The sequence below is a fragment of the Equus przewalskii genome, chromosome 10, assembly GCF_037783145.1.
Source record: "Equus przewalskii isolate Varuska chromosome 10, EquPr2, whole genome shotgun sequence".
In the NCBI taxonomy this organism is placed as follows: Eukaryota; Metazoa; Chordata; class Mammalia; order Perissodactyla; family Equidae; genus Equus; species Equus przewalskii.
Window position 1 is genome coordinate 36,935,748 of NC_091840.1, and position 27,283 is coordinate 36,963,030.

The following is a 27,283-nucleotide window of genomic DNA, read 5'->3' on the forward strand; positions in this document are numbered from 1 at the left end:
CTATTATCGAGCACCTGCTCTGTGCCAGCTCTGGGCCAGATGCTTTACTCGTATTATGTGACCTCCTGAAAGCCTATGAGGCACTGTTATCCCCATTTTACAGATAAGAGGTCAAGTAACTTGCCCAAGGACATAGTTATTACATAGCAGAGTTGTCCTTTAAAAACCAGGTGTAATTCTGAAGGCTGTGTAAACTGGATCTGTAATTTCTGAAGACTGGCTCTCAGGGATGGGTCACGAGGCAGGGGTTACTACTGCCCTGTTAAGTGTGTGGCTTCTCACACTTCTAGTCCTTTCTTTTACCTTTGAGGGACCTGTGGGGGCAAGATGGAGGGCAGTTTCTGGCAGGCTACAGAGGTCCTGGGGCAGCACCTCTCCCACACCGCTGGATCCCGGTTCCGGAGGCTTCCAGGCTGACATCTCACCTGAAAGTGCAGTCAGGGGAATCCAGCTGTTTGTCATCACGAAAGCTCATGGTATGTTACAGTGTTTCTGCCTAGCGCTCTCAAAATCAGGGAAAAGAAATATCTGACATTTATTGAGTACCAGATGGTGTTCTAAGAACTTTCCAGGTACTAACGAATTCAATCCTTGTAACATCCTTATGAGGTAGGCACTATTATCCCCATTTTACAGATGAGAAAACTAAGGCACAAGAGAGGTTAAGTAACACTCACAGACAGAGCAGCAGAGCCAGGATTTAAGCCGAGCCTCTTAACCACGGCACTGTATTAACGAAGTGAAGGCTGAATGAGCCAGTCACTAGAACTCACTTAGCTCTATTTTGGGAAGACGGTGAAGTTCTGCCTCTGGTCTGGGTTCTTGCGCAAATACCAAAATTAAGGAAGCTTTTGCCCCGTGTTCTATGGGAGGTTTCTGTCTGCCCTGTAGTCACCCTAGGACACCTGCTTTACCATTAGCTAATACCAAAGGGAGGTTACAAACATGTGTCTTCCCGAGTTCTAGAGGTGCGTAGGAATTAGTGGGTTTCTTTTAGTGGTCACGGGAAAGGTTCAAAGAGGAAAATAAGCCGTGTTTCAAAATGCTGTCAGTTTCATGAACAAAGGCTCGGCCATCTGTGCCTGATCGACCTCTCCTCCTTTTCTTTTTTAAATGTCATCAAGTTCAGAATCTGGCATCTTGAATTAGAATTCTGAATCAAAGCCGGACTTTCTACTGTTTCCGCAGGAGCGAGAGTTCTAACTCTTGATTGTCTGTGTGGCTTCCTCTCACGATGACAGCTTTACTGAGGCACCAGCCCAGGGGTCTGAGAGCGGCTCCCGCCCCTACCATACACCCACAACGTCGCAGTGAGAAGGCAGTCAGCACCCCATCAGGACAGAAGCCTGTACCCTGACTTGCGGACTTTCTGCTGGAATTTCTAGCAGAGTTTACCCTTGGTCTTTCCCTGCATATGAACATTAACACCGGCTTTCAGAGACCTGGACACCTATACAGAGACAAAAGGTTTAAAAAGAAAAAATTAGATTTTATTTGAGATAAGCAAAGGATATGAATAAATCATCAAATGAAACCATTTGAAGTCATTTCACAAATACTTTAAGAAACCCACCAGTAAAAGCCCAAAGAACCAGTAATAAGCTGCGTATGCCACATTTTTACTTTTATGCAAAAGACAAGTAAACAAGCTGCTATCAAGGATGTATTCCTTCAGAAGGAAGTTCCAAGATTCATTGTAGGGTCAGCACAGCCGCACTCAGTCCCCGGGCCTCTTTAACAATTTGTGGCCCGAATCATCTCCAAAGAAAAGTGAGTTTCAAGAATGTTCTATGTGGGCATTTTTACGATGCCTGTAGTCTAATTCTTAGGAAACTGGTACTCTACCAATGGAAAACTGAGCCCTGTTATCTGAGCACTGTTCCCAGTCTCTGCCTAGACAGCATCTTCTGAGCAACCAACACTGAACTACAGGGAAAAGGGCGACGTAAAGGCAGAGGAGAAAAACTGAGGACATATGCCCTCAAATTATACATTTTAAGCCAAATAACAATAGTTAAATAATACGTCACCCATACCCATTCTGTATATCTTGATTCTTATTTATCCCACATCAAATATGAGTCAAATAATTTTAATAGATGCTTTTACTAAGTTCCTAAGTGAAATCAATTACAATAAATTGTCAGTGCTCAAGAGATGAATGCAAAATTTCAATGTAAATAATCCTTCAGTGACAAATTCCTTTATAACTGCTTGGATATTACCAAAATATAATTTAAAAACCTCTCTTTGTAACCACCTAAGTTAAATAATTCTTTTTTAAGGCACAAACTCGAAGGTAACAAAACAACCATAAATTTGGCATTTGGGACCACACTCTCCTAAAGGGCATCAGGAAATTTAGATAGAGGCTGATGTTCCGGCCAGGGTGAGATGGACGTGGGCCTAGGCTGCAGGCCCCCACGTGCCGGGAGTCAACTCTGGATGCCGGGCTGTGGGGCGGCGTGGAGGGGCTGCTGGGGTGGGCACTAGGGGAGCTCAGGGCAGCAGCCATTCACCAACCTAGGAACTGTTTCTGTACAGTAGCAACTGATGCTGCCGTCCCAGTGCCAACTGCCTGAACAGCAGCTCTGCCTGCCACTTTCTATAAACGCAACTCAATAAAAACAGGACATTATGGGCACACTGTTTCATTAGTTTATTAGAAAAGAAAAACAGTTCCCACAGACACAATATACAACATTCTAATTTCTAAATCCTTTTGCATTGTTTTTTAATCTACTGAGACTAAACACCCTTCACAACCCCTCCCCATGGTTTGCTCTGTTCACACTAGAACCCAACTCCTTGCTCCTAGTTGCACAAGTCAGAGGTTCCAACAACCCGGACCACAGCCATCACAGTGGAACCGCTCTCTAAAGCGGTTGAGCCCTTTGATAAACTTAAACAGCTGCTAACTCATTCTAACTAAACAGTGGATGGATTGTGTCTGCCTGTAAGATTAAATGCCACACATCTGATGCTCACACTCAGATCTTCCTATTACCACTTGACACCGAGAAAGTATGGTGGAATATTCACCGATGTGTTAATCCTATGAGTGCTACTTGTGATCCAGAGTCAAAATAAATAGTCAGGGTGTCTTCTAAAAAGCCCATGATGGCCCTTTTGGCTGTGTTGCCAGTCAGTGCCTGGACACTGCTTATGTGCTCCAGGGCTGTTTTGACCATCTGGTCTCTTTCCTGGGGGCTGTGGGGTGCTCCAGTGTCATCTCCCTCTGCTCCTGACTTTAAAAACTGTAGGATATAGGACTGGATCATGTCCCCATTCAGTTCAAGGGTTTCTTTGATGGAGGGCAGGTCTGAGGTGCTGGCCAAGCTCAGGAGGTGAATCAGTGCCTGGCAGATTTGGGTCCGCAGGCTGGCACAGTACTTGAATTCCAGAAAGTCTGTGGTGTCTTCACTCTTCTGTAAGGCAGTGACCAATGCGTTCCAGATCTGAGCGTACTGGTCAACAGACCCATAATGCTCCCTCTTGCCCGGAATGGAAAGGGCAGTGGCAGATCTGATGCGCACTTTGAAGTTCTTGCATGATGTCACAACGGATGTCAGGGCGTTGTAGGCCTGGGAGGTCCACGGGGCTGTTCCTGGAAAGAATCCATAGTCATTAAAACAAATGAAGGCTTAGAAATAAGTGAGGGGTAGTGGGACAGAAGGAAACACGCATTTGTGCTCAAGTTAGAAAAATCTTATGTTTTCATTTAATACTCACAGTAATCCTGTCAGATCAGAGTGGTGAGTGACTAACTGCCAGATCCTAAGGAAGTGGCTGAGTCCTGACTCCCAAGCCTCCCTCTGTCCCCAGACAGGCCTGCTGCAGGCTCAGGGCCTCTGCTACCCTAAACAGGGACTCTGGCGACTTTGAAAGAAGCTTCTTCTCTGGGAGGATACTGTCTCGAGGGCTGAGGCTTGACGGGAGAAGCATGGACTGAACTGCAGCCACACCTGTCCCCTCAGTTGGGTGCTTCAGAGCAGTGCACAAACTGCACAACTGTGCGCCCAGCCCTGTTCATGCTGGCAAAAGAATATTTCCTCACCTGGCTTAGCATCTAGACCCTGCTCTGGCCACAGCATGTCATGGATTTTATTGCAAAGAAAAGGAAAACACTATCTAGGCAGTGACTGGGGAACAGCATACTCAGATTAACTGAAAGCTCAATTTGCTGATTCTGAGAAGATGGTGCCCAGATTTCTGTCTTCTCTCCCTTCCTGCTGGCCCCAGGAAATCAGCCTGCTGTCCTCCTTGTCAGAGCTACCACTACCCACCAGCCACTCCATTTGGGGGGGTTCTTATTCCTCAAGATGGGCAGCAGAGTAAAACGCAGCTTCCCTACTCTCCCAGCCCTTCCCAACTCTTTGCTGATTCCAGAGAGGAAGGAAGACGCCCACCTCAATGAGCGCCAACCCCAAAGGTCACCTTAGGCTATTCCCTCAGTGGAAAAAGCCACCAGGCTGCTTCTCCACCAGCTCCCGGCTGACTGGTCTGCGTGGACGCTCTTGACAAGAAAGGAGAGCACAGCCAGCTTCCTGCATGCTCTGCTGGTCCAGAATGATTTTTTCCCTCCAAGAACACAGGCTTATGTTTCAAATCTTGTCACAGAGACAAACGTGTAAGGCAAATGCTGGCAATTGAAGTGAAAGGGATTTGGAGGCTGTGATCCACACACCTAAGCAGCTGTCAGCCTCTGGTGACACACCAAGGTGCACGGCATGTGCCACTGCTCCGAGACAGCTGCCCTCCCCACGCACAGCGCGCCACTGCAGTTCAGGATTTCCAATGGCACCCTCCCTCTCCCACGCCAGTTTTCTCCTTTATTTTTTTCCTGATTGTTAAAACAACATATGCTTATTGTAGAAAATTTAGAAAATGAAAGCAGAAAAAATATCCTGCTATTCCTCCCATCCAGAGGCAACCACTGTTGACAATTAGGCTCCTTTCCTTTCAGTCTTTTTTCTACCTATTTACTGAGATCATACGGTAGAAACAATTTCATATCCTGTTAGAGTTTGCTTAACATCAGAAGCATTTTGCCACATTATCAAAACTTTTTGCAAACACAATTTTAAATGGCCACAAAATATCCATTGAATATATATACAAATCATGATTTCCCTCAGCACATCCTACACTTGGTGTTCTATATGTTTCCATTTTTTCTAACCTTGTGACGAACATCTTTAATAACAATGCAGACTGGCGTGTGCTGTCCAAGGAGGCCGTCCACCAGGGAGAAGAGGGGTGCTCTCTTACCTAACGGAAGAGCAGGATTTTTAAACACATTTCCCAGTGCGTAACAAGCATTCCAGCGGACTTTCATGGCAGCCTCAGTCAGAACAGTAGAAATCAAGGCCTGGAGAGACTCCTCAATGATTTCAGCAAATCTGGGTTTTTGTATATGAGACGGTTGCAGAAAATGAAGCAAATTTCCAAGGGCCCGGACTGCATTGCTTTTCACCTAGAATAACATGTAAAAGTATTAGAAATCTGTTTTGCCAAAGAGATGTGTCAGAAAGTATAATTTCAGCTTTAAAAGCCCAGGCAGTCCCAGACATCCTAAAGCAAGAGAGCTAATGAAAAACGTGGCCAGTAAAGGTGCAAGTCCTCGGATCTCCGCCAGGTCTGGTGTGGTTAACGTTCCGAGCCACCAGAGAGGTGAAGTTCCAGAGCTCCTCGCCATGATTTCTCAGTGAGACTGGACCTCAGAGACGTCCATCTTCACTGTTTCACAGAGATGGCGTCTAAGGCCCAGGGGCGGCAGGACATGGCTGGTTTGCACAAGGTAAGGAGGAGAAGCTGGGTTTCATGATTCCAGTCCAAAACTTTTCTGCTAGAGTCTCAACCTTTGCAGCATTAACAGAATCATCTGGGGAGCTTTCTTTTTCAAAACAAATTCCCAGGCCCTAACCCTGGAAATTCTGATTGAATTAGCCTGCAGTCGGGTTTCCCAGGTTTTCAGAGCCACTGTAGTAAATTAAGCACCTGGTGCAGGTCAGGTACTATGCCAGGCGCTTTAACATAAGGCATCTCAGAATCCAGTGAGGTATGTGTGATGACGTCCATGTTAGATGAGGAAACTCACCTTCAGAGAAGTTAAATCATGCACCAAAGGCTTCCCGGCTACTAAAGGGACAGCCAGGATGTGAACCGTGTCTGCCTGACCCTAAAGCTCGGGTCTACGCTTTTTAAACTTATTAGTGTAACAGGGGATATTCAAAGCCAAGCTGCTCATCTTTCTGACTGGTCAATTCTACTTAAGGATTTTTTACAAAAAAGCAAATTAACATTAAAACAAACATGGACATATCATGGGGTATTACAAATGGCACTGATATTTTTCGTGAGATGGGAGACAGGAAAGAAACTGCCCAAGAGCGGGCCACCTGATACTCTGCGCACACTCTCCATCTCCTCTGAACAGGGATATACTTAGTGGCATAAAACGATAATACGCGAAGCAGCTAACTGAGGAACACTGGGTTTGCTGTCTGTCTACCTTGTCTTTGTCCTTCGATGCCTCTATGGCTGACCGCAACATCTTCAAGAGCAGGAGACCAGAGAACTCTTCCTGGAAACTTGGGTCCGGTGTTTCCCTATTCCACCCAAAGGAGGCAAAACATGTTGAAAGGTAAAACCCTTTAAATATACACCTATATGAATATATTCACCTAGTATAACTAAAAACACTTTAGGAAAACAGCTCCACAACTCTGTTCAGAGAATACCAAGGACTTACAGTTTACACCTAGCCCACATCTAGGAATGTAACCCAAAGGAGTATATCAAAATGGAGATGTCATGCGTAAAAACGTTCAGGGCATGTGAATGCCTCAAACAACAGAAACGTTCAACAGCAGGGCAAGGGTTAAATGATCATCACATAGTGATGACTGGGTAATAATAAAAAACGATTTATAAGAGTCAGGAGAAGTCAGCAGAATGCTCATACATGTCACATGTTAGAGTTAAGTGACAAAAAGCAAGACACTTGTGTATGAATAGCAACAGTTGCCTCTGGGGAGGGGCCCTAGGGGATTAAGGCAGGAGAAAGGCTTTACACCGAGCACGCTTTGTACTGTCTGAATTTTCTTTTTACCTGTGAATATATTACTTAAAAAAATACAAATACGATATTTAAAAAGTAGGGCAACCATTACTAAGGTTTTGGACTTCTACTTTTCTACTTCCCACATTTTCTATAATGTGGATGTATTACTTATATCAGCATACAGTATTTTTTATACATACATGATAAGAACAGCTTACGAATCTTCTTACTTCAAGAAATAAAAAATAAAACAAAGCAGGAAGATTGACTACATAATTTAGGGGAATTACTGCTAATTCTTGGGATCAAAGATACCCTCTTGGGACCTCAGCCTCAGAAGCAACCCGGGGAAACGAGCTGTGACACCTACATGTTGACAATCAGGGTGTCTGTCAGGTTGCCCAGGGACCAGGCTGCTTTGGCGCGGACATTTAGAGACTTGTCCTGAAGTGACATCAATATTGCATTTGCTGTGTCTGCAACAAATATGACATCCTGTAAGAGAAACAAAACAAAACACTGTAGTTACTTTACGAGTTCACGCTGCTACCCTGGAAATTCTGAAATTTGTTTTCCGATAAAAGCGATATGCCTTTACTATGAATTTCTATTTGGAAATAAAAATTCATTTATTCAGTCAATTTACTATTCTTCTTACATGTTACAATTTGGACACTCAAAGTCTAGGGGAAGGTCCCCCGAGATTCTGGTGTGTGCCAGGCACCCCTGAGGAGCCTGGGGAGTCTGCCTGTGCGAACAGCTTAGAACCCGGCCTGCGACGGTTATCTGTGAACTCTGGGCTTGGACTATTTCCACCTCAGGAAATGATGCTGACAATGAAGCGCATTTCCAAAATACCTCCTATTCACTTACACACCTCTCAGTGAGAGAAGTGTCACAAGCAAGAGTGAAGGAGAAATACATTTCCTTCATAGTAAACACTCTCAGTTTTCTAAATTATTACTATTACATGGTAATGTCCCGTTTAATTTTTTTTCAATTATCCATTAATTTAAACATTTACTGGGCAAGCAGGATCCTAGGCAGTGTGCTAAGTAACTAAAAGTAAATGAACTACAAGCATGACCATATTTTAGTAGCAATTAAGGAAACCAGATTACAGAGCAATTTAATTTCCTTTACTGTCCAACCCTACAGCTCGACAGCCACCACGGGCTCTCCGAGAGGCACGGAGCAGCTCCGCGGGCCACCCTCACCTGTCTGAGACAGGGAAAGAGCACGTAGACTCCCAGGGCCCGCGAGGTCGCAGCTTTCACTAAACGGTTCTTGCTGTCGTTCAGCCCAAGCAGCAGAGTGATGCACAGGATCTGCCTGTCGCTCTGCAACGAGAAAGGATGGCAAGGGACAGTGAGGATGGAATAACTTCGCCACCATCTGCGCCAAGGGACTGTGACGTGTCACGTGCTTGAGTCCACATTCAGGAGTTGAACACAACTGGGACCTGGAGGCCCCCGTGGTAGAGAGCAGAGGGTCTCTGCTCAGACGCAGCTACTACCTGAGGGCCAGCTGGCGCAGGGCGCACACAGCATCTGGGATCACATTTAACCCTTACCACTGTGTGAAGTAGGTCATTTTATTCTCCTACTTTATTAAAGATGCCTTCTTTATAAAACCTAATTTACATAAATAAGAGCAGATGCAAACGCCATTGAGGCCTAAAGGAGCGGAGGGCTCTGAACACTGTATGTGTTGGGCACCAGCTAAGTATTTTCACTGACTTCGTGTTATTACTCACATCACTCCCACTTGTAGACGAGAAAACTCAGTTTTGCAGAAGATAATCAAAGAGCTAGAACACGGAACAGCTGGGATTTAAAGGCGGGTTTTTCTAACGCTGGGTTTGAAATCTCTCTGACGTCAAACCCTCCGCTACCCCTACTTCTCCCACCTGCTTTCTAAGCACAGGGAGGAAAGCTCTCCAAAGACACTGAGATTTTAAGTTTCCTACTGCCCTCGCCCCACACTCAGGGAGAATAAGCACCTTCTCCTCAGAGATGATGGGAAATGCTGGTTCAAAATGAAAAAGAATCAAAATCAAACTCAAGCTCTGATGCTCAGGGGCACGACTTAAGGATGAGAAAACGCCCCAGGTTACCGGCAGGCTGCTGAAGGCTGCCGGCAAGATGGAAGACAGGGCATCGCAGGCGCTCGCCTGGAGGGTCGGGTGCTCTGAATTCTGCAGGGCTCTCGGCAAAGGACCGTTCAGCATCATAGTCCAGAACATCACCACCTGGAAGAGGGGCGCAGTTAAAACCACGGCCGGAGGGACGACAGCGGAACCAACCGATGCTAAGCTACGAGAAGTGACCATGGTAATGAAACATTTTTCTTTAAAGTAGTGGCCTTTTGTAAATACTTTCACTGGTTCTTCTTCCAGAGATGAAAGAACTTTAGAAAACTACTAACTGAATCCTTCCATTTTATCGATTAGAAAACTACAGTCTGCTCCAGTCAAGCAGCAATAGTGATGAGGAAGAGGAAGAAGGTGATGATGACAGTAACAGCAGTAGCAGTAGCAGCTAACGTTCTTCAGAGAGCTTATATGCCAGGCGCTGCTCTCAGTGCTTTACACATAGCAACCCAGTTTAATCCTCAGCAGAGCTGAATTAAATATATCATTATCTCCATTTTCACACAAGGAAACTGAGGCATGAAGAGAGAATGTAACTTGCTAGCAGGCAGCAGAGCTGGACTCGAGTTCAGATCAACTGACACCCAGCTAGGGCTCTTTCCCCTGATCCCTTGTGGGCTCAGGGTCCTGGGGTAGCCGGGAGGCTGTGTGCCGGTGTCCAAAGAGCACAGGATCTGGAGGCAGAGCTGGGACTGTCTTTCGGCTGCTACTTCCTGTCTCTCCAGCCTCGGGTGAGTCACTGGACCTGTCTAAGCTTTGGGTCCTCTTCAGTAAAATAGGACAAAGACATCTGTTTGGCAGAGTTTGTGTGATAATGCACTGTAACGCTGTGTGTAAAGTTCCTAGCACGGTGCCTGGTGCACAGTGGAGACTCTTAAATTGGGCAGTCGGCTCTGTTTTAAGCACTTTGAAGGATTATCTCACTTCAAAGCCCCTTAAGGTGGCATCTGAAGAGTACCCTTAACAGTTTCCTTCCCATGCTTTATAAAAATCCTGGGATTTCACATGCATTTGCAGATCTGCCTGGGGTTTTGGTGTCTTCACTTTCTGCTCCCTGGACTGGGTCCTGAGTTGGGCCGTGTATCCCATGCATCAGTTCTGTCCTCCCCACAGTCCTAGCTCCTGGAAACCCAGTCTGGGTTCTCCCTGCTCCAAACCAGAAGACTGTGGACAAGGGTGAAAGCCAGCCTCCAAGATGGCCCATGATGATTCTTGCCTCTTAATGTTTAGGAGGCAGCCCCCTCCCACACTGACTCGGGCTGACCTGTGTAACTAATAGGATATTGTGGAAATGACAGTGTGAAACTTCCGAAGCTGGGTCATAAAAACCCCGCAGCTCTGTCTTGCTCTCTCTCTCGACTCACTTGCTGTGGGGGAAGCCAGCTGCCATGTCAAGAGAATACTCAAGCAGCCCTCTGGAGAGGTCCTCTGGGGAGGAACTGAGTGAGACTTGCTGCCAACAGCCAGCACTAACTTGCTGGGCACACGAGTGGCCAGGTGGGAAGAGCCTCCAACCCCTGTCAAGTCTGGCTGACTGAACCTCACGAGAGACTTGAGCCAGAACCACCCAGCTAAGGTGCTCTCAATTCTCGACTCACGGAAAATATATGAGAATAAATGAATATTGTTTTAAACTGCTAAGTGTTTAGGATAATTTATTACTCAACAAGAGATAAGTAATACAGAAAAGTATATCCCTTTCTAAAAGATGAAACAATACCTGAGTGTGAACAGTTAAGACTTGCCTAAAGTCACTTGATGAGTAAGGGGAGAAGTTTGGATTCAAAACCAGGTCTGTGATAGCAAAGCTCAACTCATCTCCCTGCGAATGGAGACATTTCAGCTTTCGTGGCAGTCTAAGAAAGGAAGTAGAGCTAGACATTCTTAACTCACTGCAAGGATGATGGAAATTATGAAGGGAAAAGAATAGGGAGAATGAGGAGGGCAGAGGGAGAAAACACCATGAACGTTGAGCTAATTTTGCTTTTGGCACTAAGCAGAGCCTTTTTTAGTGAGGTCATGTGTTCCTCTTTCAAAGAACTGGCACAGTGTAAGGGCAACAGAAACAACCTAAGACCACAGGAATTTAATAGGAATCGGGGGGTGGGGTGTGGCGGTGAGGGAGCTAAGGGAATTAACATTCATTGACCATTTACTATTTGTCAGTATCTTTACATTTCATTCAATCTTACAATAGCTCTATGAGTTAAGAATTTTTATTTCTCTTTACAAGAAGAAACTATGCTCAAAATCACATCCATTAAGTGGTGATCCCTAGATTTGATCTCCTGCCTTCTAACTCCAAGTACTTGGCTTTTCCCACCATTCTAGGGTGAGTAACCAAACTAGGTTTTATGCAAAATAAATACTGGTTTTTCCATTGCTGACTGTATGTTACACATAATCCTACCACATACTCAACTGCAAATAAACTGAAATGCAAATAATACTTATTTATGCAAGTATCAAATCATCCTAGATTATAAACCATAATTTTTGACATTGGAAGAAACCATATTACTCCACTTTATCACTGAGCCTCAAAATAAAAATGACTGAAGCACTAAGAAAAGAGCAAACTATGAACTGACGTTTGCTTACCAAGGTGACGGGCACTCTCTGATCAGGTGCGACGCTGGAATCTCGTTTATACTGTTGTATTAAGCCTGTACCCACTTCTTCCAGAAGCTGCCAAGATAAATAGCCTATCAAAGCAGAGTATTAGAACCATGGAGGAGGTAAAAAAACCACTTTGGTCTGGAGATGATCTCAAATCAAGAGGAAAAATAATTTCCAAATGATTTCCCTTCTTTTCTCAGTAACTCCTATGTCAGAGGCATTCTTTCCAGGAGCAAAATCACCAGCTATATATTGTTCATTTATTACCAAGTCAATTCTTTGGGCTTATACGTAGAGCTGAAAATAGAGGAATGTATGACTTCCCTATCTGAAACCTCTCAAAGAAACCTCAGAACTGATGGACATGCAGCAGAGGGAAGAACATAAAGGGAAGAGAAGAAAAAAGCATGTGGCTTTTGAGGAAAATTACCTTGGCTCCATGAAGCTGAATGGATGGATCTGCTTCGCCCATGCACTTGCAAATCACCTCTCCAAGCTCCATCAGGTAGACCTGAGCCATTGAGAAGTAGCCTCTTGCCAAATGAGCCAACACCTGCAAGGAGAACAGAGGATCAACCCCCGACCCGAATGCAGGGCTGCAATATCCAGAAAGCGCTTCGGTATTTCAGAAATCGCTCACACTTTGCAAGGGCTGAAATCTGACGTGGAATGAAATGGAAAACAACCATTATCTTTCTTTTATGACTAAAATAAACTATATCACACAATTTTATAGCGCTTTATAGTTTATGAAATGTGTTTCATTAAGATTATCAGTATCATCTCCTTTAAGCCTAGGAACCATTTTTTGAGGTAGGTATTAACTGAACATTTCAACTGAAGAAAATAGGGCTGAAAAAGTGAAAGGTTAAAGAGGTTAAAGGACATGTGTAATATTAACCAGACAATTAGCAGCAGACGCCAGGAGCAAACCCAGGTCTTAGATCATATTTGAGTACAGAAAAAGAAAATACTTTAACCTAGGGTTGCTTTCTTCCTTTGTAGCAGCAATTATTTTGTCTCTAACCAAAGAGAAGTCTATGGAAAATTAAACATTTATTTAACTTTAAGTTGCAGAAATCAAAGATCAGCTCTATAATTTCTTTCAGAATTATTACAGAATTTAGTATACCCACCTGTCATCTAATAACTGAGGTGACTAAAATGGCTTGCAACACAAAGGCCTGAACCTGACATTTTATAAGCAGGTTTTCCATGATTTTCATGGACTCACTCCTCGCATCATTGTATAAAGGAAGAACGATTACTGCCACTTCAGAGATGAGCCAATGAAACCTCCTACCTGTAAGGCCTCCAATCGCATGGGGGACGGTTCATAGGTGCTTCCTGCTGCAGACGCAGCATCACCACCTGAGCAGGAATCCTCCTTGGGCAGCACAACAATGGAAATGCAAAGTCGAATGAGCCAGCAGGGCTCTGAAGAGCCCTTAGGGGAGCTAACTGATGCCTCTTCCAGAAAGGGTCCCGAGCTGCCTTTCTTCCACCAGTCAGCAGGGCTGAGGTGAGGAGTCGCTGAATTGCTATTGCTGAGTCCAGAAGAACAGGGCTGTTGTAAAAGTAGCTGGACTTCAGGTAAAGGTGCGTGAGTGGAAACTACGGCTCCCAGGAGAGTGAGGCTTGACACTCGAACATTAACATCTGTCACAGGAAACAATAAGAACCTGTCACTGTGGGAACAGCTATCGTAAGGATCATAATTATCGCTGCAGGCAATTAAGAATTATGGTGTCTCGTTTAACTTGAATCTAACGAAACCTCTAGACCTAACTTCCAGTTTATAGGAAATACATGGGACAGAAATACAAGTTACCACCATAAAGAAACGACCCAACAAACTGAGAATGTGAGACATGCTACAAGACAACTGGCTTGGACTCTCCCAAAAATCAGTATGGTGAAAGAGAAAAAAAAGGGTGGGGAGACTATTCTAGATTAAAAAAGACTAAAGAGACATATAATAACTAAATGCAGTGCATGAACCTTGAATGAACCCCAGTTTTTTTAAAAAAAAGCTATAAAAGACTTTTTGGGACACATGGGGAAATTTGAACACGAATTAATATCAGACAATATTATGGAATTAATTCAATTTTTTTAGGTACAAGAATAATATTTTGTTTTTTAGGAGATTATCTAATCTTAGGAGATGAATACTGAGGTATTTAGGGTAAAATATCATGTCCGTAATTTACTTTCAAATGGTTCAAGGGAAAAAAATCTATATAAATACATATACATACACAAAAATATACATATGCACACATATGCATACATACATGCACAGACACACATATGTAGAAAGAGAGACAGAAAGCAAACATGACAAATGTTAACTGTTAAGTCTAGGTAGAGGCATACAGGTGTGCAGTGTATAATTCTTTCAAGTTTCCTATGGATTTGAACATTTTAATAATAAAAAGTTGCTGGAGGACAAAGCCAGACACTTGAAAGGGACCTCTGAGATATGGTCCACTCCCCTCGGTTTGCAGCTGAAGAAAAGCCAGTGCAGTGGAACGAGCAGGGGACTGAGCCAGGAGACCTGGGTTGTTTTAATCTTACTTCTCCCACTAACGTGATGAGACACCTTAAGGCAAGATTTATCTTTCTGGGTTCCGTTTCATACACTGGTGAAAGGAGTGAACTGACTTAGTTTACACATCATTATCTCCTGTAAGCCTCAAAAATCTTATGCGGTAGGTATAATTCCTCTTGTTAGGAGGAAATTAGGGTTCAGGGAGAGCATGACTATGAGGTGGCAGAAATGAGAGAAAAAAGAGTGGGCTGCAGACCCTGGACTGGCTCCGGGTCCAGTATCCCTTCCATGATGTCACAAAAAACATCCACGCCTCCTTCAACTTCTTTAATTCTGACTGAAAAACTCGACTTGTCAGAAAGTGGTCTGATCCTAAAGCTTGCAAACAAAAGAAAACAAATGTCTACAGCACATATATATGATGTGTGGGCATAAGTTAGGAAATAAACAATAAGACTCTGTAGTGAGTGGGGATTTGAGGTTCTGGAATATTCAGAGGAGATAATGCTAAAGAAGTTAGGTTTTATATTCCAGTTTTTCTTTCCAAAAAGAGATGATGTCTGTCTATCTGACTGTCCAACCAGCCTCTCCTTATGCCTAGAGACGGACTATTATATACTAGAGGGGGACCTCTTGTGCCTGGCTCAGTCCTAATTCTAAAGGAATACTCTGGCTACTGCACAGAAGCACTGAAGGGGCATTCAACTACACTGCTGCCCAGCTCACTTTCTTCCGATGGTGCCCACTGGGGCTGCAGGGGGCAAACTGGGGTTCTAGCAGTTGTTAGTTCACCCAGAAACTTGAGGAGAATAAGTAGAGATATCTTTGAGCCATAAAAATGCTCTGAATATTGCTTTAACTAATAATCTAGATTTGATATAGAGAACAATCAGTTTTAAATGACCACCAACCTCTGTGGCGGAGATAAGGCTTTATCTGGTTCCAGACTTTGGTCAGCAGGCTGAGTTTCAGACGGTTGTAAGGCGAATTGGATACTAAATTTGCAAGGCACTGCAAAACACAAGAACAGCTCATCAACATGCCTGATTAAGTCACAGCACAGAGACGAAATTTTATAGCATTTAATTAACAAGAAAAGTCTTTACACCTATTTGAAAGTCAGTCTTTTTCTTTTTTGTCTTCTTTTTTAGGTTGGGGGGCGGGAACAGCACTTGTATTCTCATGGTACAACTAAGATAAAGGAGTATTTTTAGTAAATCATTTATTTGGACCTACAGAGATTATAAGTAAGATCACACAAGTAGGTATAGACTTCCAAATAGGACATATTTAAATAAAATTACTACTTGGTTATATTCTTAAGTCAAGTTACTTTTGGGAAACGTAAAGCATTACACAAAATTGAAACAGAAACCCTCTGTGGAACCTACGGATCACTTGGCATATTTACCTTAATTATCTGAGTAAGGGTCTGTGAGGATGACTCAGCCACCAAAGCTAACAACAGACATCTGTGCAACTCTCTAATGCTGGAAGCAATCATCACAGAGAAGGGGGTGAAAGCCCTTCTGTGGTCGCTGGTATCTTCAGCAACAGAAAGAAACTGCTTTGAGCCTTCTAAGATGGCCGATAAAACTTGCAGAGCACAGGCACGCGTCTGAAATTTCAGGACGATTTGCATCAGTTAGTTAAAAATCAGGAGTCGGATCCCCTTCTTCCCATATATATTCTTAATTTTCAAAGTACTTAGGATCATTTTAATTAAAAGAATAAAAGCAATGGGATTATCTAACAGTCCTAAGAGTAGCCATGAATTAGGCTACTTGCACCCCACACTTAAAATCTTAAATCACATTGCTGTTAGGTTTTCCTACAGTAAGGAATAAGTCTAAGCTACACCATAGTACAAAAACCTGAAATCGTGGGCATGAGAATAATTTAGAGATTAGACGCCTAGTTTATTCAAGCACAAGGCCAACTGAAAAGAGAGAGCTACACAGCCCATATGTATGCGTCTAGAGTCTGTTTCATATCAAAGTTCCCAAGGACATTCTGCTGTATACTCCACCCTGAAGCATCTACCAGTGCTCAATGTTAATGAAACGGGATATGAGGAACTCTGCAAATTCAACTTGGCAGGCACCATTAGCGATCCAACTTTTTACAAACACTCGTAGGTGGTGGAAATAACATTGCCTGCAGGGAAAGTCTTCGATAATCAAAGAAAGAAATACCATGAAAAATAACTTCCTGGGTGGAAGGAAACCCGTGCACCTTTGTCAGTGGACTGCTGCATCTGTCAGGAAAAGTGTCACTGCATCAAGATTTTCTTTACACGATTGAAAGACTACTTCCAACTGATACTGTGATGATTTTGTGGTATTAAAAATCAGAAAAGAAAAAAAAAAAAGACAAGAAAGCCAATTTAACCAAAATGGAATGTGGGTGATAAATGCAGGACTAGTAACATGAAACAATACTGTACCCCCTTTGTCCAGCACACCCAAAAATGCCAAGTAAACACTTTCAGTCAAAAAGCAGAGAATCAATATTATAATTCTAGGATCTAATCTAAATATTTACTCAAAGCATATCTGGGTTTGGTGCGAAAAAGGTTTTCCAGAAAGTCTTCAACTACGTTATCTCCAAGTAAGCAAAGAACAAAGCAGTCCTCCACGCTTTGTGTAGAATGGAATCATACACAAAAAACTAAAGAGTTATTGCTTTGAGAACAAACTTGTAGTATAGCAGTATGCTTCTTTGGAAGTAAGCATAATCACTCAAGTTAGGAAGTTGATAATGTACTAGGAAACTGTGTGTGTGTGTGAGAGAGAGAGACACAGAGAGAGAGAGAGGGAGAACGTGCACTCATGCAGTCAGCTGATGCTAGAAGAACTTAGATCAAGGGCTAGCAGTACATAATTTATATTTTAGACTTTTTTTTTTTTAAAGATTTTTTATTTTTTCCTTTTTCTCCCCAAAGCCCCCAGGTACATAGTTGTATATTCTTTGTTGTGGGTCCTTCTAGTTGTGGCATGTGGGACGCTGCCTCAGCGTGGTTTGATGAGCAGTGTCATGTCCGCGCCCAGGATTCGAACCAACGAAACACTGGGCCGCCTGGAGAGGAGCGCGAGAACTTAACCGCTCGGCCACGGGGCCAGCCCCTTATATTTTAGACTTTGTAGGCGACAGTCTCTGGCACAACCGCTGAACTCTGCCATGGTAGCACAGACACTATATAAAGAAATAAATGTGACTGTGTTCCAACAAAATTTTACTTATGGACAATGAAATCTGAATTTCATGTAATTTTCACATGTATTGAAATCTTCTTCTTTTGATTTAAAAAAAAAAACATTTAAAAGCATAAAAGCCAATCTTAGCTTATGGGTCATAGAAAAACAAATAGTGGGCCAAATTTGGCCCAGAGGCCGTAGTCTGCCAACACCTGATTAGACAGCTGGCTGGTCTGAACTGAAAAAGGCAGATGTTACGCTAAACCTCCATTTCTTTAGAAGGCTATTAAAAATCACAATTCCCAAAGCTCACAAACCAAATAAAATTAAAAACTAAGTTGTGGAAAGAAATGAACTGATATTTAAAAATTTCCAGCTCATTTAACTTTGGTACCCTAACACAGAAAAAGCACCCATGACTATCACAGATGAAAACAAAAGGAAAGTCATTGAAATTGGTTATTTTTCACCACTGAGGTATAAAATCTATACAGAAATATGATACTATATCAAATTATACCTCATAGTTCTGATTTAATTTCCCTTAAATCCTGTTTAATACATCTGTTGTAAAAATGCTATTTATGACACTAAATCTAATCAAAGTTCTGCTTCACTTATTCTTATATCAATATTTAATATACTGTTTACCAGTTCTAATCAGCACTTTAAGCAGAAATTACTGAAATTATGGTTTGTGCAAGCAAACCATAAGAGGTGCAGCTCTCCAGAGAGCTCATTTAGTTGATTCAGTTTCTGTTGTCTGAATATTTCCAATGATAGATGACTTTTCAATCCTATAAACATCAGTGTGCTCAGTTTCACTGGCGGGTAGTTCCCCCTCCTTGGACATGAACACTTGTTCTAAGGTAATGAAACAGGAAAGCACTTTTCCTTTTTTGCTACTTAACAAGGTAGCAGAAATGTTTGCTGAGGTAGCTCGCTCAATCCCTATTTTCCCCTTTTTTATGCATGTTTGGTCTCAGAATATTTCTGGGAGGGGGATGAAGAAGTCACTGCCGGGAGAGGGTGCCACTGAGGTTTCGATGCAGGGCCCCCGGCTGTTGTCTTCTTTGGCTCTAAGTACTGATTCTTCTTCACACACGTTCACCGTTAATCCCTTGCTCACACTCCTAAAGCTAGCTGTATTTTGGGTGGAGGCATTTGAACACTGGGTCAGGGTCTCCAGATTCGGAGACACCCCAGCAAAGGTCATCTGTTCTTCACCACAGAATTCGAAAGTCAGCATAATTCTCAAGGTACGAAGAGGAAAGTTTGTCATATAGTTTGATCAAATCTTGTGGATATATCTACATAATCTACCTTTGTAACACCTGAGGAAATCATATACAAGAAATCTGTAAATTAGTCACGCTATTTTTATTGATAATTTGCTCCATGCCCCCTGGAAACATAAAGGATGTGCTTTCTGAAGCACAATTCCAACACGTAACCACGTCACAATTTCCTAAGTACTGCCACACTGCCAAATCCTAGAGGAAATTTCTAAGTTTCCTCCTTCACAAGGAACCATTCTAGCATTTTATATTTCAATTTCCTGGAAGTGATCTCTGTCTACTGTTGGTGTTCTGAATGGAAGAGTCCACTCACCTCCCTTCTGCCCATTTCTGTTTGGAAAATTTCTCAGTATGTCAATGAAAACTGTGCTTCCAGCTGAATCTACCACAGGGCATATCAGAGCTGCCATGAACTCAAAACTATCATCACTGTGCACTTCGATGACAAGATGCTCTATTGTTGTCTTGTCATGTTTCATCCTAAGAGAAACTTCAGTCATCCAACTCTACACTCACAGTGAGCACCTGAGATGACCACTCAGCCTTTACACATTCTATGCCTTTTAATCTACCTCTGATCATTCCAGAATCCTGTTCCATTCCATTTACATAAACCAGCACTTTTAATTTTTGCACATAACTTTCTGGAAGTCTTTATAAAAAGCCTCTCTCGCTGACATCATCTACCAAACGCTTTCTTCTAGTGTGTGTCTTGGTGAACAATTAATTATACTATGGACAGTCTGCAGAGGTGTGCTCCAAGCCTCGTGGGGGACAATACTCACCACACTTATTTACACCCTTCTAAACCAAGCATCTGCTAAGAATCTATTGAGTATAATCATTTCACTTGCCACTGCACTGAAATGATGAATTTTGATCATTATTTTGATCTTTTTCAATCCTCTTTAAGAATGGTGACTGGTTTCCCATGTCTCCAGGCCCTTCATGCAGCTTTTGTCCAGGATGTAAGACATCTCCAGAGGGAAGGTCTGTATTTTTTCACTCATCACATTTCTTGCATTCACTGAAGTTAAACAACAGGAACATATCTAAAAGGTACCCAAATCAAGGAGGACCACTTTGCAATATGTAAAATCTCTTTTGGCACTCTAAGCCAAATGTAAACATTTAAAAAATATAAAGATGAAAACATAAAATTATTTCAATCGCCTTCCCTCAGATATGACTTCATAACCTCTCTGTCTTCATATCCCAAACTCACACGTCCCACATCCCCTTCGCTGGGCAGCTGCAGTGCTGGGCAGCTGGCCCGCTACTTGCTCCAAAGCACCATCTCCGTGGCTACTTAGGGCAGCTCCTCTCAGGTGGAGGGTCTTCAAATGTGTGTGTGCGTGCGTGTGTGTGTATATTTTTTAACTTTTATAGTTTTCCTTTCAATTACTAGAAGAGCTTCATTACTGATTTATTTGCCACCATTCATTTTCCATTTTTCTCTCAGATTCTTACTCGCTATTGAGTCAGTCAACCTGAAAAATTTCTACTGGTTTAACTACTCGGGATACTGGGTATTTGAAATATGCTAGAAGACATTTTTTGTGTATAATTGAGGCTATTTTATTTTTCTTTATCCTGTAAAGCTTTTGAAGGGTCATTTAGAAGTTTTCTTATATAGCCATTAGCCATCAAGGAGATGATCACACGGAGTTCCAATGTATTGTGGATTACTAGGGCTCCTCCTTATTTTTAAGGGAAAATAGAAAAGGAATAATACTGTTGGCCTCATCAACCCTCTTCACTGTGAGAGGGTAGTTGGCTACCTAAGGACACCCAGACGGCATTCAGCATAACTTTGTAATGTTACTGTAAGGGGAATCTAAGCAGCAGACCAGTTTCCTGACTGGGCAAGAGGTGAACTTCTGGAGAGGAGGTTAACATATTCAAGAAGAGGCAAATATCTGATCAGCCAGAGCTACCTTGCTGTAGCTATCCATGACTGCCAAGTTATTTTTTTCTTTTTTAAAAATAAGTTATTCTCACTAAACTATGTAAATATTTATTACATGTGATTTGAAAGATATGAAAAAGTTGAAAGAAAAAAACATCGTTGGGATCATTTAATTCTATATCCTGTACTTTCATAAAACAGCATAAGCATTTTTCTAAGCCATACACATCCCTCATAACCACGATGTACCATGATATTCCAGAGTACTTAAGCCATTTTTAAATTTTTTCCTATTATAAATATCAGGGCAATAAACATTTTCATAAAAGAGAGCGAAACACAGCTTTTTCAATGGAGCTCAAAGGGGACACTGAAGCAGTAACTCAGCATGCTGAGGCTTCAAGCAAGCCTGGGGCAGGAGGTGCCCTCAGTGTGGCTCTCGACCTGTTACTCACATAAGCCCGTTTCCTACTCCTGCCCATCTCGTGGTTCTCAAGTCAGGACTCGGGTCAGTACTAACAAGAGCTGGGTTCGGATATGATCCAACAGGGCAGAGAAAACAACACAGACTCATAAAGCTTTTCTTCCTAGCGTAACTAAGCAGAATTCAAATGCTCTTACCTTTGGAGAAGGATCTTTTAATGTAAGAGTCATCAAGGACACAGACTGTGGGCTTCCGAGTTCAGGGGTATCAGGAACAAAGGCTGACCAGTAGCCATAAAGAACTTTTTTTTCTATCGATTTTATAGTAGAAAGAAAACAAGCTAATGCTCCCTGGCGAACTTTGGCTTGGTAAGACCTTTAATAACCAAGAGAAGGAAGAAAAAGTCTTTTAATACGAAATGCTATTTATTACAGCCAACTCAAATGATACACTGAAAAAGTCAACATTCTAAGTAAGTCCTAAAGATGCCAACATGATATCAAAAAAGTTATTTTTCAAAATATGATCAAAACATGTTAAAGCAATTTGTTTATATAACAAGTTAATAAAATTGACAATTAAAAAAACCCAACTAGATAAAGAATAAGAGGGCAACACGCTGATGTTAGGAAACTAGTGTTAGATATGAGACACTGAGAGAATCCATTCATCCAACTGACAGGTCCTGAGTGTCCTCATGCACGTGCCAGGCGTGTGCCAAGGCTGGAAGATGTAAACTAAGCCCGTGCTGTTGACGAGCTTATTAATGGCAGAGACAGCCAGTTAAAGAGATAACTGCAGCAAGTTATGATCACCCTAAGGCAGAGACAGGTGAAAGGGCCACACAGGACAGGTACCTAAGCCAGAATGGGGGGTCAGAAAAGGCTCCTCAGAGGATATGATTGCTGAGCTCATACTGAAGATGAGTAGTGGTTAACAAGGAGAAAAAAGTGAAAGAAGGAATATTCCAGGCACGGGAACCACATGTACAAAGACAGATTTAGAGAACAAGGCAAAATGCAGAGTAACGCAAAGTCCCACATAAATCAGAATCTTCAAGTTAAATCACATGCAGTAGAAGGGTTTTTAAGCAAAGTTATAAACTTACATGCAACTTAGAATACAAGGCATAAAAACACAACAAAATACTACTACCTCATTTTACTCTGCATGCCTCCTTCAGCATCAGAATAGTCTGACTCACTACTGCTGACCCTTTTCCAGCTGGAAGAGCTGAGGGGTGAGGAGGCTCGCTCTTTTCCTGCAGCACCACTTCCATTGAACGGCAAACTCTGGACACCCGCGGAGGGGGGACACTGAGGGCTCCCTTCACGCAGGTTCGCTCTGCCTGAGCCAGTGACCGAGGCTGCTTCTCTTTCACCGCTGGGTTCTTCCTCCTCCTCATCTTCTCCTTGCTGGGTTTTCTTTGGTTTTACTTTTGATTTTTTCTTTCTATTCTGATGTTAGGAGCAAATGGAAACATATGTACGATAACTATTTCAAAATATTTTTTAACTGAATCATTGGTACTTTCTCATTTGATAATTACTAAATATGTCCCTGACATGTAGTCTGAAGAAAAGAGGAGAAGAGAAAAAAGTGGCACTTACTTAATCCCCTGTGTGTCAGGAACTGTGTTAAGTGCTCACACATACACTACAGGACTACTAAGAAGCAAGGTATGAAACACGCGGGACAGAACAAAACTTATGGCCTGGGTTTAAATTCTACCACTGTGACCCTGGGCAAATCACTTAGGCTCTCTGAGCCTGAACTTCCTCAGCTCTAAGCACAAGGGGAATCCCACCCACCTTGCACAGTTGTGGAAGCACTCAGCCTTCTCAACTGGGGTTCCGCAAGGGAATTAAGGTCTACAGAAAATGGCTTGAGAGACTATTTTCTCAGTTCTCCCAAATAAGATACATAGTTAGTACCACTCTAGATGCCCAGGAGAAACTTGAACCCATTACATACAATGCATGTTTTAGGGCAATGGGGCTTTTTAGATGTAGACAGTAAGTAAACGCCAGTTTCTTTCTTTTCTCCTACTTTCTTCTTTCTGGCATCCAAGTATCTTTGGAACCTGTGCCCTCCTCTGCACTCTCAGTCTCTGGGCTTAGGGAAGGAAGATCCTCATCACTTCTACTTTAGATTATTAACGTGGCTCCCGACTCAGACCCTTTTACTTGCTACCACAGTGATTTTTCTAAAATGCAAATCTGATCATACTATTCCCCTACATAAGATTCTTCAGTGAATCTCCACCACCTATACAACAAAAACCCAAACTCCTGAGCATACTATATAGGACCCTTATGATTTGGCCTCTGCTACATATTTGTCCCACCCTTTCCCTCAGTGCACCTGACACTCTAGCCCTGCTGGTTAACAATGGGCTACAGGCACTCTCATTCTCTGTCTTTATGCACCTTCTGTTCCCTTGGAATAAAACACAGTCCTTCCCTCTCTGTACTGCTACTCATTCTTGAGTCTCAGGTTAGCCAGCACTTTTTTTTTTTTTTTTTCCTGGTGAGGAAGATTGGCCCTTAGCTAACATCCGTTGCCAATCTTCCTCTTTTTGGTTGAGGAAGTTTGTTGCTGAGCTACAATCTTCCTCCATTTCATGTGGGATACCGCCACAGCGTGGCTCGATGAGCAGCACTAGGTCCAAGCCTGGGATCTGAAGCTGTGAACCCCAGGCTGCTGAAGTGGAGCACATGAACTCAACCACTATGCCACCAGCCCAGCCCTGCCACCATACCTTTTAAAAAGTCTCCTTACTCCTCTATTTGGACTGGGTCCCCTGACTGTGTTCCCAGAGTACCCTGTGAATATTCTGATGAAAGAAATCACAATATTGCATTGTAGCTGTTTGTTTATCCAGCTTTGCCTTCTCCTCCAAACTCCTAAAAACACTTAGGAGTCTATATCCTTAATGCTCAGCACAATGTCTGGGATACAGCAGATGTTTGGTAAATATTGAATAAGTGAACAAGTGAAAGAATTCCTAATTATAAGCATTTTTACCAGGTATTATATTTCTAGATGTAATACCTTTGGCCCTATATCTGTATATTCTAGGTTCTCCAACAGAAACATGAGGGAGATGGCAGCTATCAGGAAAGGCTGGGAAACTTGGGAATGTAAGGCGTGTGGAGACAGTGAGCTGACTGGTAGGTGGGTTCCTAACGATCTAGAGAGGGGTTGGTGAATTGCAGTCTGAAGGCCAAATTCAGCCCAGTGCCCAGCCTGTATCTGTAAATAAAGTTTTACTGGAACACAGCCATACCCATTTGTTAACATAGGGTCTATGGCTGACTTTGCACTAGGAGGACAGAGTTGGCAGTTGTAAGAGACCTAAAATATTTACCAGGTGGTCTTTTAAAGAAAAAATTTGCTGACCTGTAGTCTTGAGCATTTGAGAGATGAGGATGCTTGGCTTTGGGTGTAAAGTGAATGCCCATTTTTATAGCTGTTACACTGCCTACAAGTAACTAAAAGATGCTCTAACTTGTATTTTAGCAGTGTGATGAATTTAAATTTACTATGCTAAAACCTCTAAATTAAATCAAATCCAAGGTAAGTCTTTGGTGCAGTAGTGATGTAAATCATTGAAAACACACATAGCAAGCAATTAAAAACAGTCCACAACTTAAATCTAGAGACATAAATGTACCACAGTTGGTCGAGAAGCACTGGATTCCGATTGCTGTGGTTTGTCGGGTGGTCGCCCATCATACTGAGGAAGTGGAGTGGGGTATAACACCGTAGGCATCTCTATGCTCAGTCCAGGGAGTCCATGAAACATGGATTTCTATTCATGGTGATTAAGGAGACACACACCCACAAAACATAAATCAAAATACAATGATTCATCATGTTCTGGATCACACAAACAGATTAAGTTTAGAAGTTTATTAAAGGAAATAAAAATGGAAATAGATAGCTTAAAGATTTAGGGCTTAAAGAAGAGTGTAATCTCATCCAGCCTCCAGCTGGATCTGGTTTGGCCAGATCAGGTTAGGTTTGATTTTAGTTTATTTACTTATTACTTTTATTTATTAATTTTTAAAATTTATCGTCATTTTTATCCAATTATTTTATCTACCTATAAATTTTTTACAAATCTATTATTTTTATTTAGCTTATCTATATCCACATCTAGCTATCGTCTATCTATTTGGGAGTAGGAGACACGGCAGAGGGAAAGAATTAAAATCTTAGTCTTGATAAAGCTAGGTTATCCATGGCTTTGACCGGGGCAGGCACAAAGCTTCTTACCATTTCCTGGCTGAAATGAAAACCTCCGGGTTCCCTGAGAGGCTGCCCTAACCTTCCCACTGACTGGCAGGCTCAGAAACCTAAGGATAGCAGCCCACTGACACACGTCTTGACTGGCCTACGCGGGAGAGAGCCAAGGGAAGCCCTGATTCTTCTTTCAAGTACAAACAGGTTCAAGATAATCTAAAATTAGATAATCTACCAATCATATCTCACAACTTAGTCCCTTCCTAGATAAAATTTTAAAATTTTAGAATGATACATTTCCTAAATCAAGGTTTATTATTTCTGGTTCTTAATTTTAAGTATGCTTGAATATGAACATTTTATTCTTCCCTCTTAAAATACGATACCTGAAAGCTAGCCTTGGAGTGATGACATAAAGTGGTCCTTAGGCCTGGGGTTTAAAACAGGAAAGACACTACCCATAACGAGGCCTTGGGGTTTCAACGGGCAACGCCTTACCTTTAGCACAGCTAGCAGGGCTCCAAGTTCATCAGTCTGCGTCAGTTTCATCTTCCCACCATTTAGAAGAGACTGTATACCTTTTAATGCATTTTGTAACAACTAGGGGAAAAAAGGAGACCAACTTAAAAGGTAAAGGAAATTTCATTGTCCAGGGATCAACTTTCCAGCACTACTTAGGACAGAGGAGAAAAAGTCTTCAGATGATGAAAAAACCTTTAGACAGGGGAAAAAAAAAGCAGAGATGAAGATCCAGAGAAGAAATCAGATAAACTACTACTAATTATTTTCTAAAAGAAAACAATACTCTTATTGAATAAGAGTGGTCTTATTGTATATGTTTATAAACCAGCATGTACAAATAGTGAGCAAGAAAAAAAAGAAGAGACACCTAGTGGGGAAAATGTGATAGGAATGAAAAAGTGGCAGCAGAGATGAGAAGTGGGGAATCTCTAACATGGCAACCTCGGTGGTTCTTAAGGCAAAGGAATGTATCTGGGAGCAGGTTTCTGAAAGGTAATTCTGATCAAGACTAGTTTTGTGACTCAGTAATCTCATTTCCAGGATTCTTTCCTTAAGAAACACTTCCCAGGGCTGGTCTGATGGCATAGTGTTAAGTTCACGCATTCTGCTTCGGTGGCCTGGGGTTCGTGGGTTCAGATCCTGGGCACAGACCCACACATCGCTCATCAAGCCATGCTGTGGCAGCGTCCCACATAAAAAATAGAGGAAGATTGGCACTGACGTTAGCTCAGAGGCAATCTTCCTCGAGCAAAAAGAGCAAGATTGGCAAAAGATGTTAGCTCAGGGCCAATTGCTTCTCACCAAAAAAAAAAAAAAAAAGTAACATTCCCTATATGGAGAGGATGTGAACTGTAGCCTTGTTTGAAATCATGGAAACATCGAAAAAACTTCAATTTCCATCAATTATGACAATGATTACATAAGAAGCTAACCTCTGCTACATGTGAAACTCAACAATAACAGCAAGCACTCTGCCAAGGACTTTAAATGCTTTATTTTATATACTCCTCACAAGACCCCTATGAGGTAGTTATACCATTTGGCCCTTTTCAGAGAAGGAGAACCTGAATGTTCAAGAAGTTAACTTGTGCAAGGTCTTCCAGCTACAGCAGTTGGAAAGCGTGAGGCACATCAACAGGTACTGAAAATATCAACTACTGAAGATACTAAGTTTAAAAAGGAGAGAAAATTGCGAAACAGCATATTTAATATGATCCCACTTAAAAGTTATAAATATACTCATTTACATGGGGAAAAAAATCTAGGGGCAAGGAGAACAAATTGTTCCCAGTGG

The 27,283-nt window shown here is 42.3% G+C and overlaps 1 protein-coding gene across 4 annotated transcripts in view; it reads right to left on the minus strand.

The window, feature by feature from the left end:
* Nucleotides 1–2,635: 2,635 nt before the first annotated feature.
* The window catches only part of HEATR6 (HEAT repeat containing 6), a 31,861-nt gene continuing 7,213 nt past the window's right edge, over nucleotides 2,636–27,283 (minus strand). Inside the window, exons 6-21 of one of the 4 annotated variants that reach the window (XR_545966.2) lie at nucleotides 25,966–26,067; nucleotides 24,896–25,033; nucleotides 22,375–22,676; nucleotides 21,417–21,594; nucleotides 15,803–16,009; nucleotides 15,303–15,402; nucleotides 13,141–13,496; nucleotides 12,268–12,390; nucleotides 11,820–11,906; nucleotides 9,183–9,317; nucleotides 8,284–8,406; nucleotides 7,437–7,561; nucleotides 6,515–6,611; nucleotides 5,272–5,476; nucleotides 4,438–4,642; nucleotides 2,636–3,607 (exon numbers count right to left, since the gene is read on the minus strand). Coding sequence is in view for 3 of the 4 variants with exons in the window: in XM_008526655.2 (XP_008524877.2) it covers nucleotides 3,039–3,607; nucleotides 5,272–5,476; nucleotides 6,515–6,611; nucleotides 7,437–7,561; nucleotides 8,284–8,406; nucleotides 9,183–9,317; nucleotides 11,820–11,906; nucleotides 12,268–12,390; nucleotides 13,141–13,496; nucleotides 15,303–15,402; nucleotides 15,803–16,009; nucleotides 21,417–21,594; nucleotides 22,375–22,676; nucleotides 24,896–25,033; nucleotides 25,966–26,067 (2,847 nt within the window). In the remaining variant the exon portion in view is untranslated. Of the gene's footprint in view, nucleotides 3,608–4,437; nucleotides 4,643–5,182; nucleotides 5,477–6,514; nucleotides 6,612–7,436; nucleotides 7,562–8,283; nucleotides 8,407–9,182; nucleotides 9,318–11,819; nucleotides 11,907–12,267; nucleotides 12,391–13,140; nucleotides 13,497–15,302; nucleotides 15,403–15,802; nucleotides 16,010–21,416; nucleotides 21,595–22,374; nucleotides 22,677–24,895; nucleotides 25,034–25,965; nucleotides 26,068–27,283 lie in introns of all 4 variants that reach the window. The other 3 variants (XM_008526655.2, XM_070560835.1, XM_070560834.1) reach the window with 3 other exon arrangements.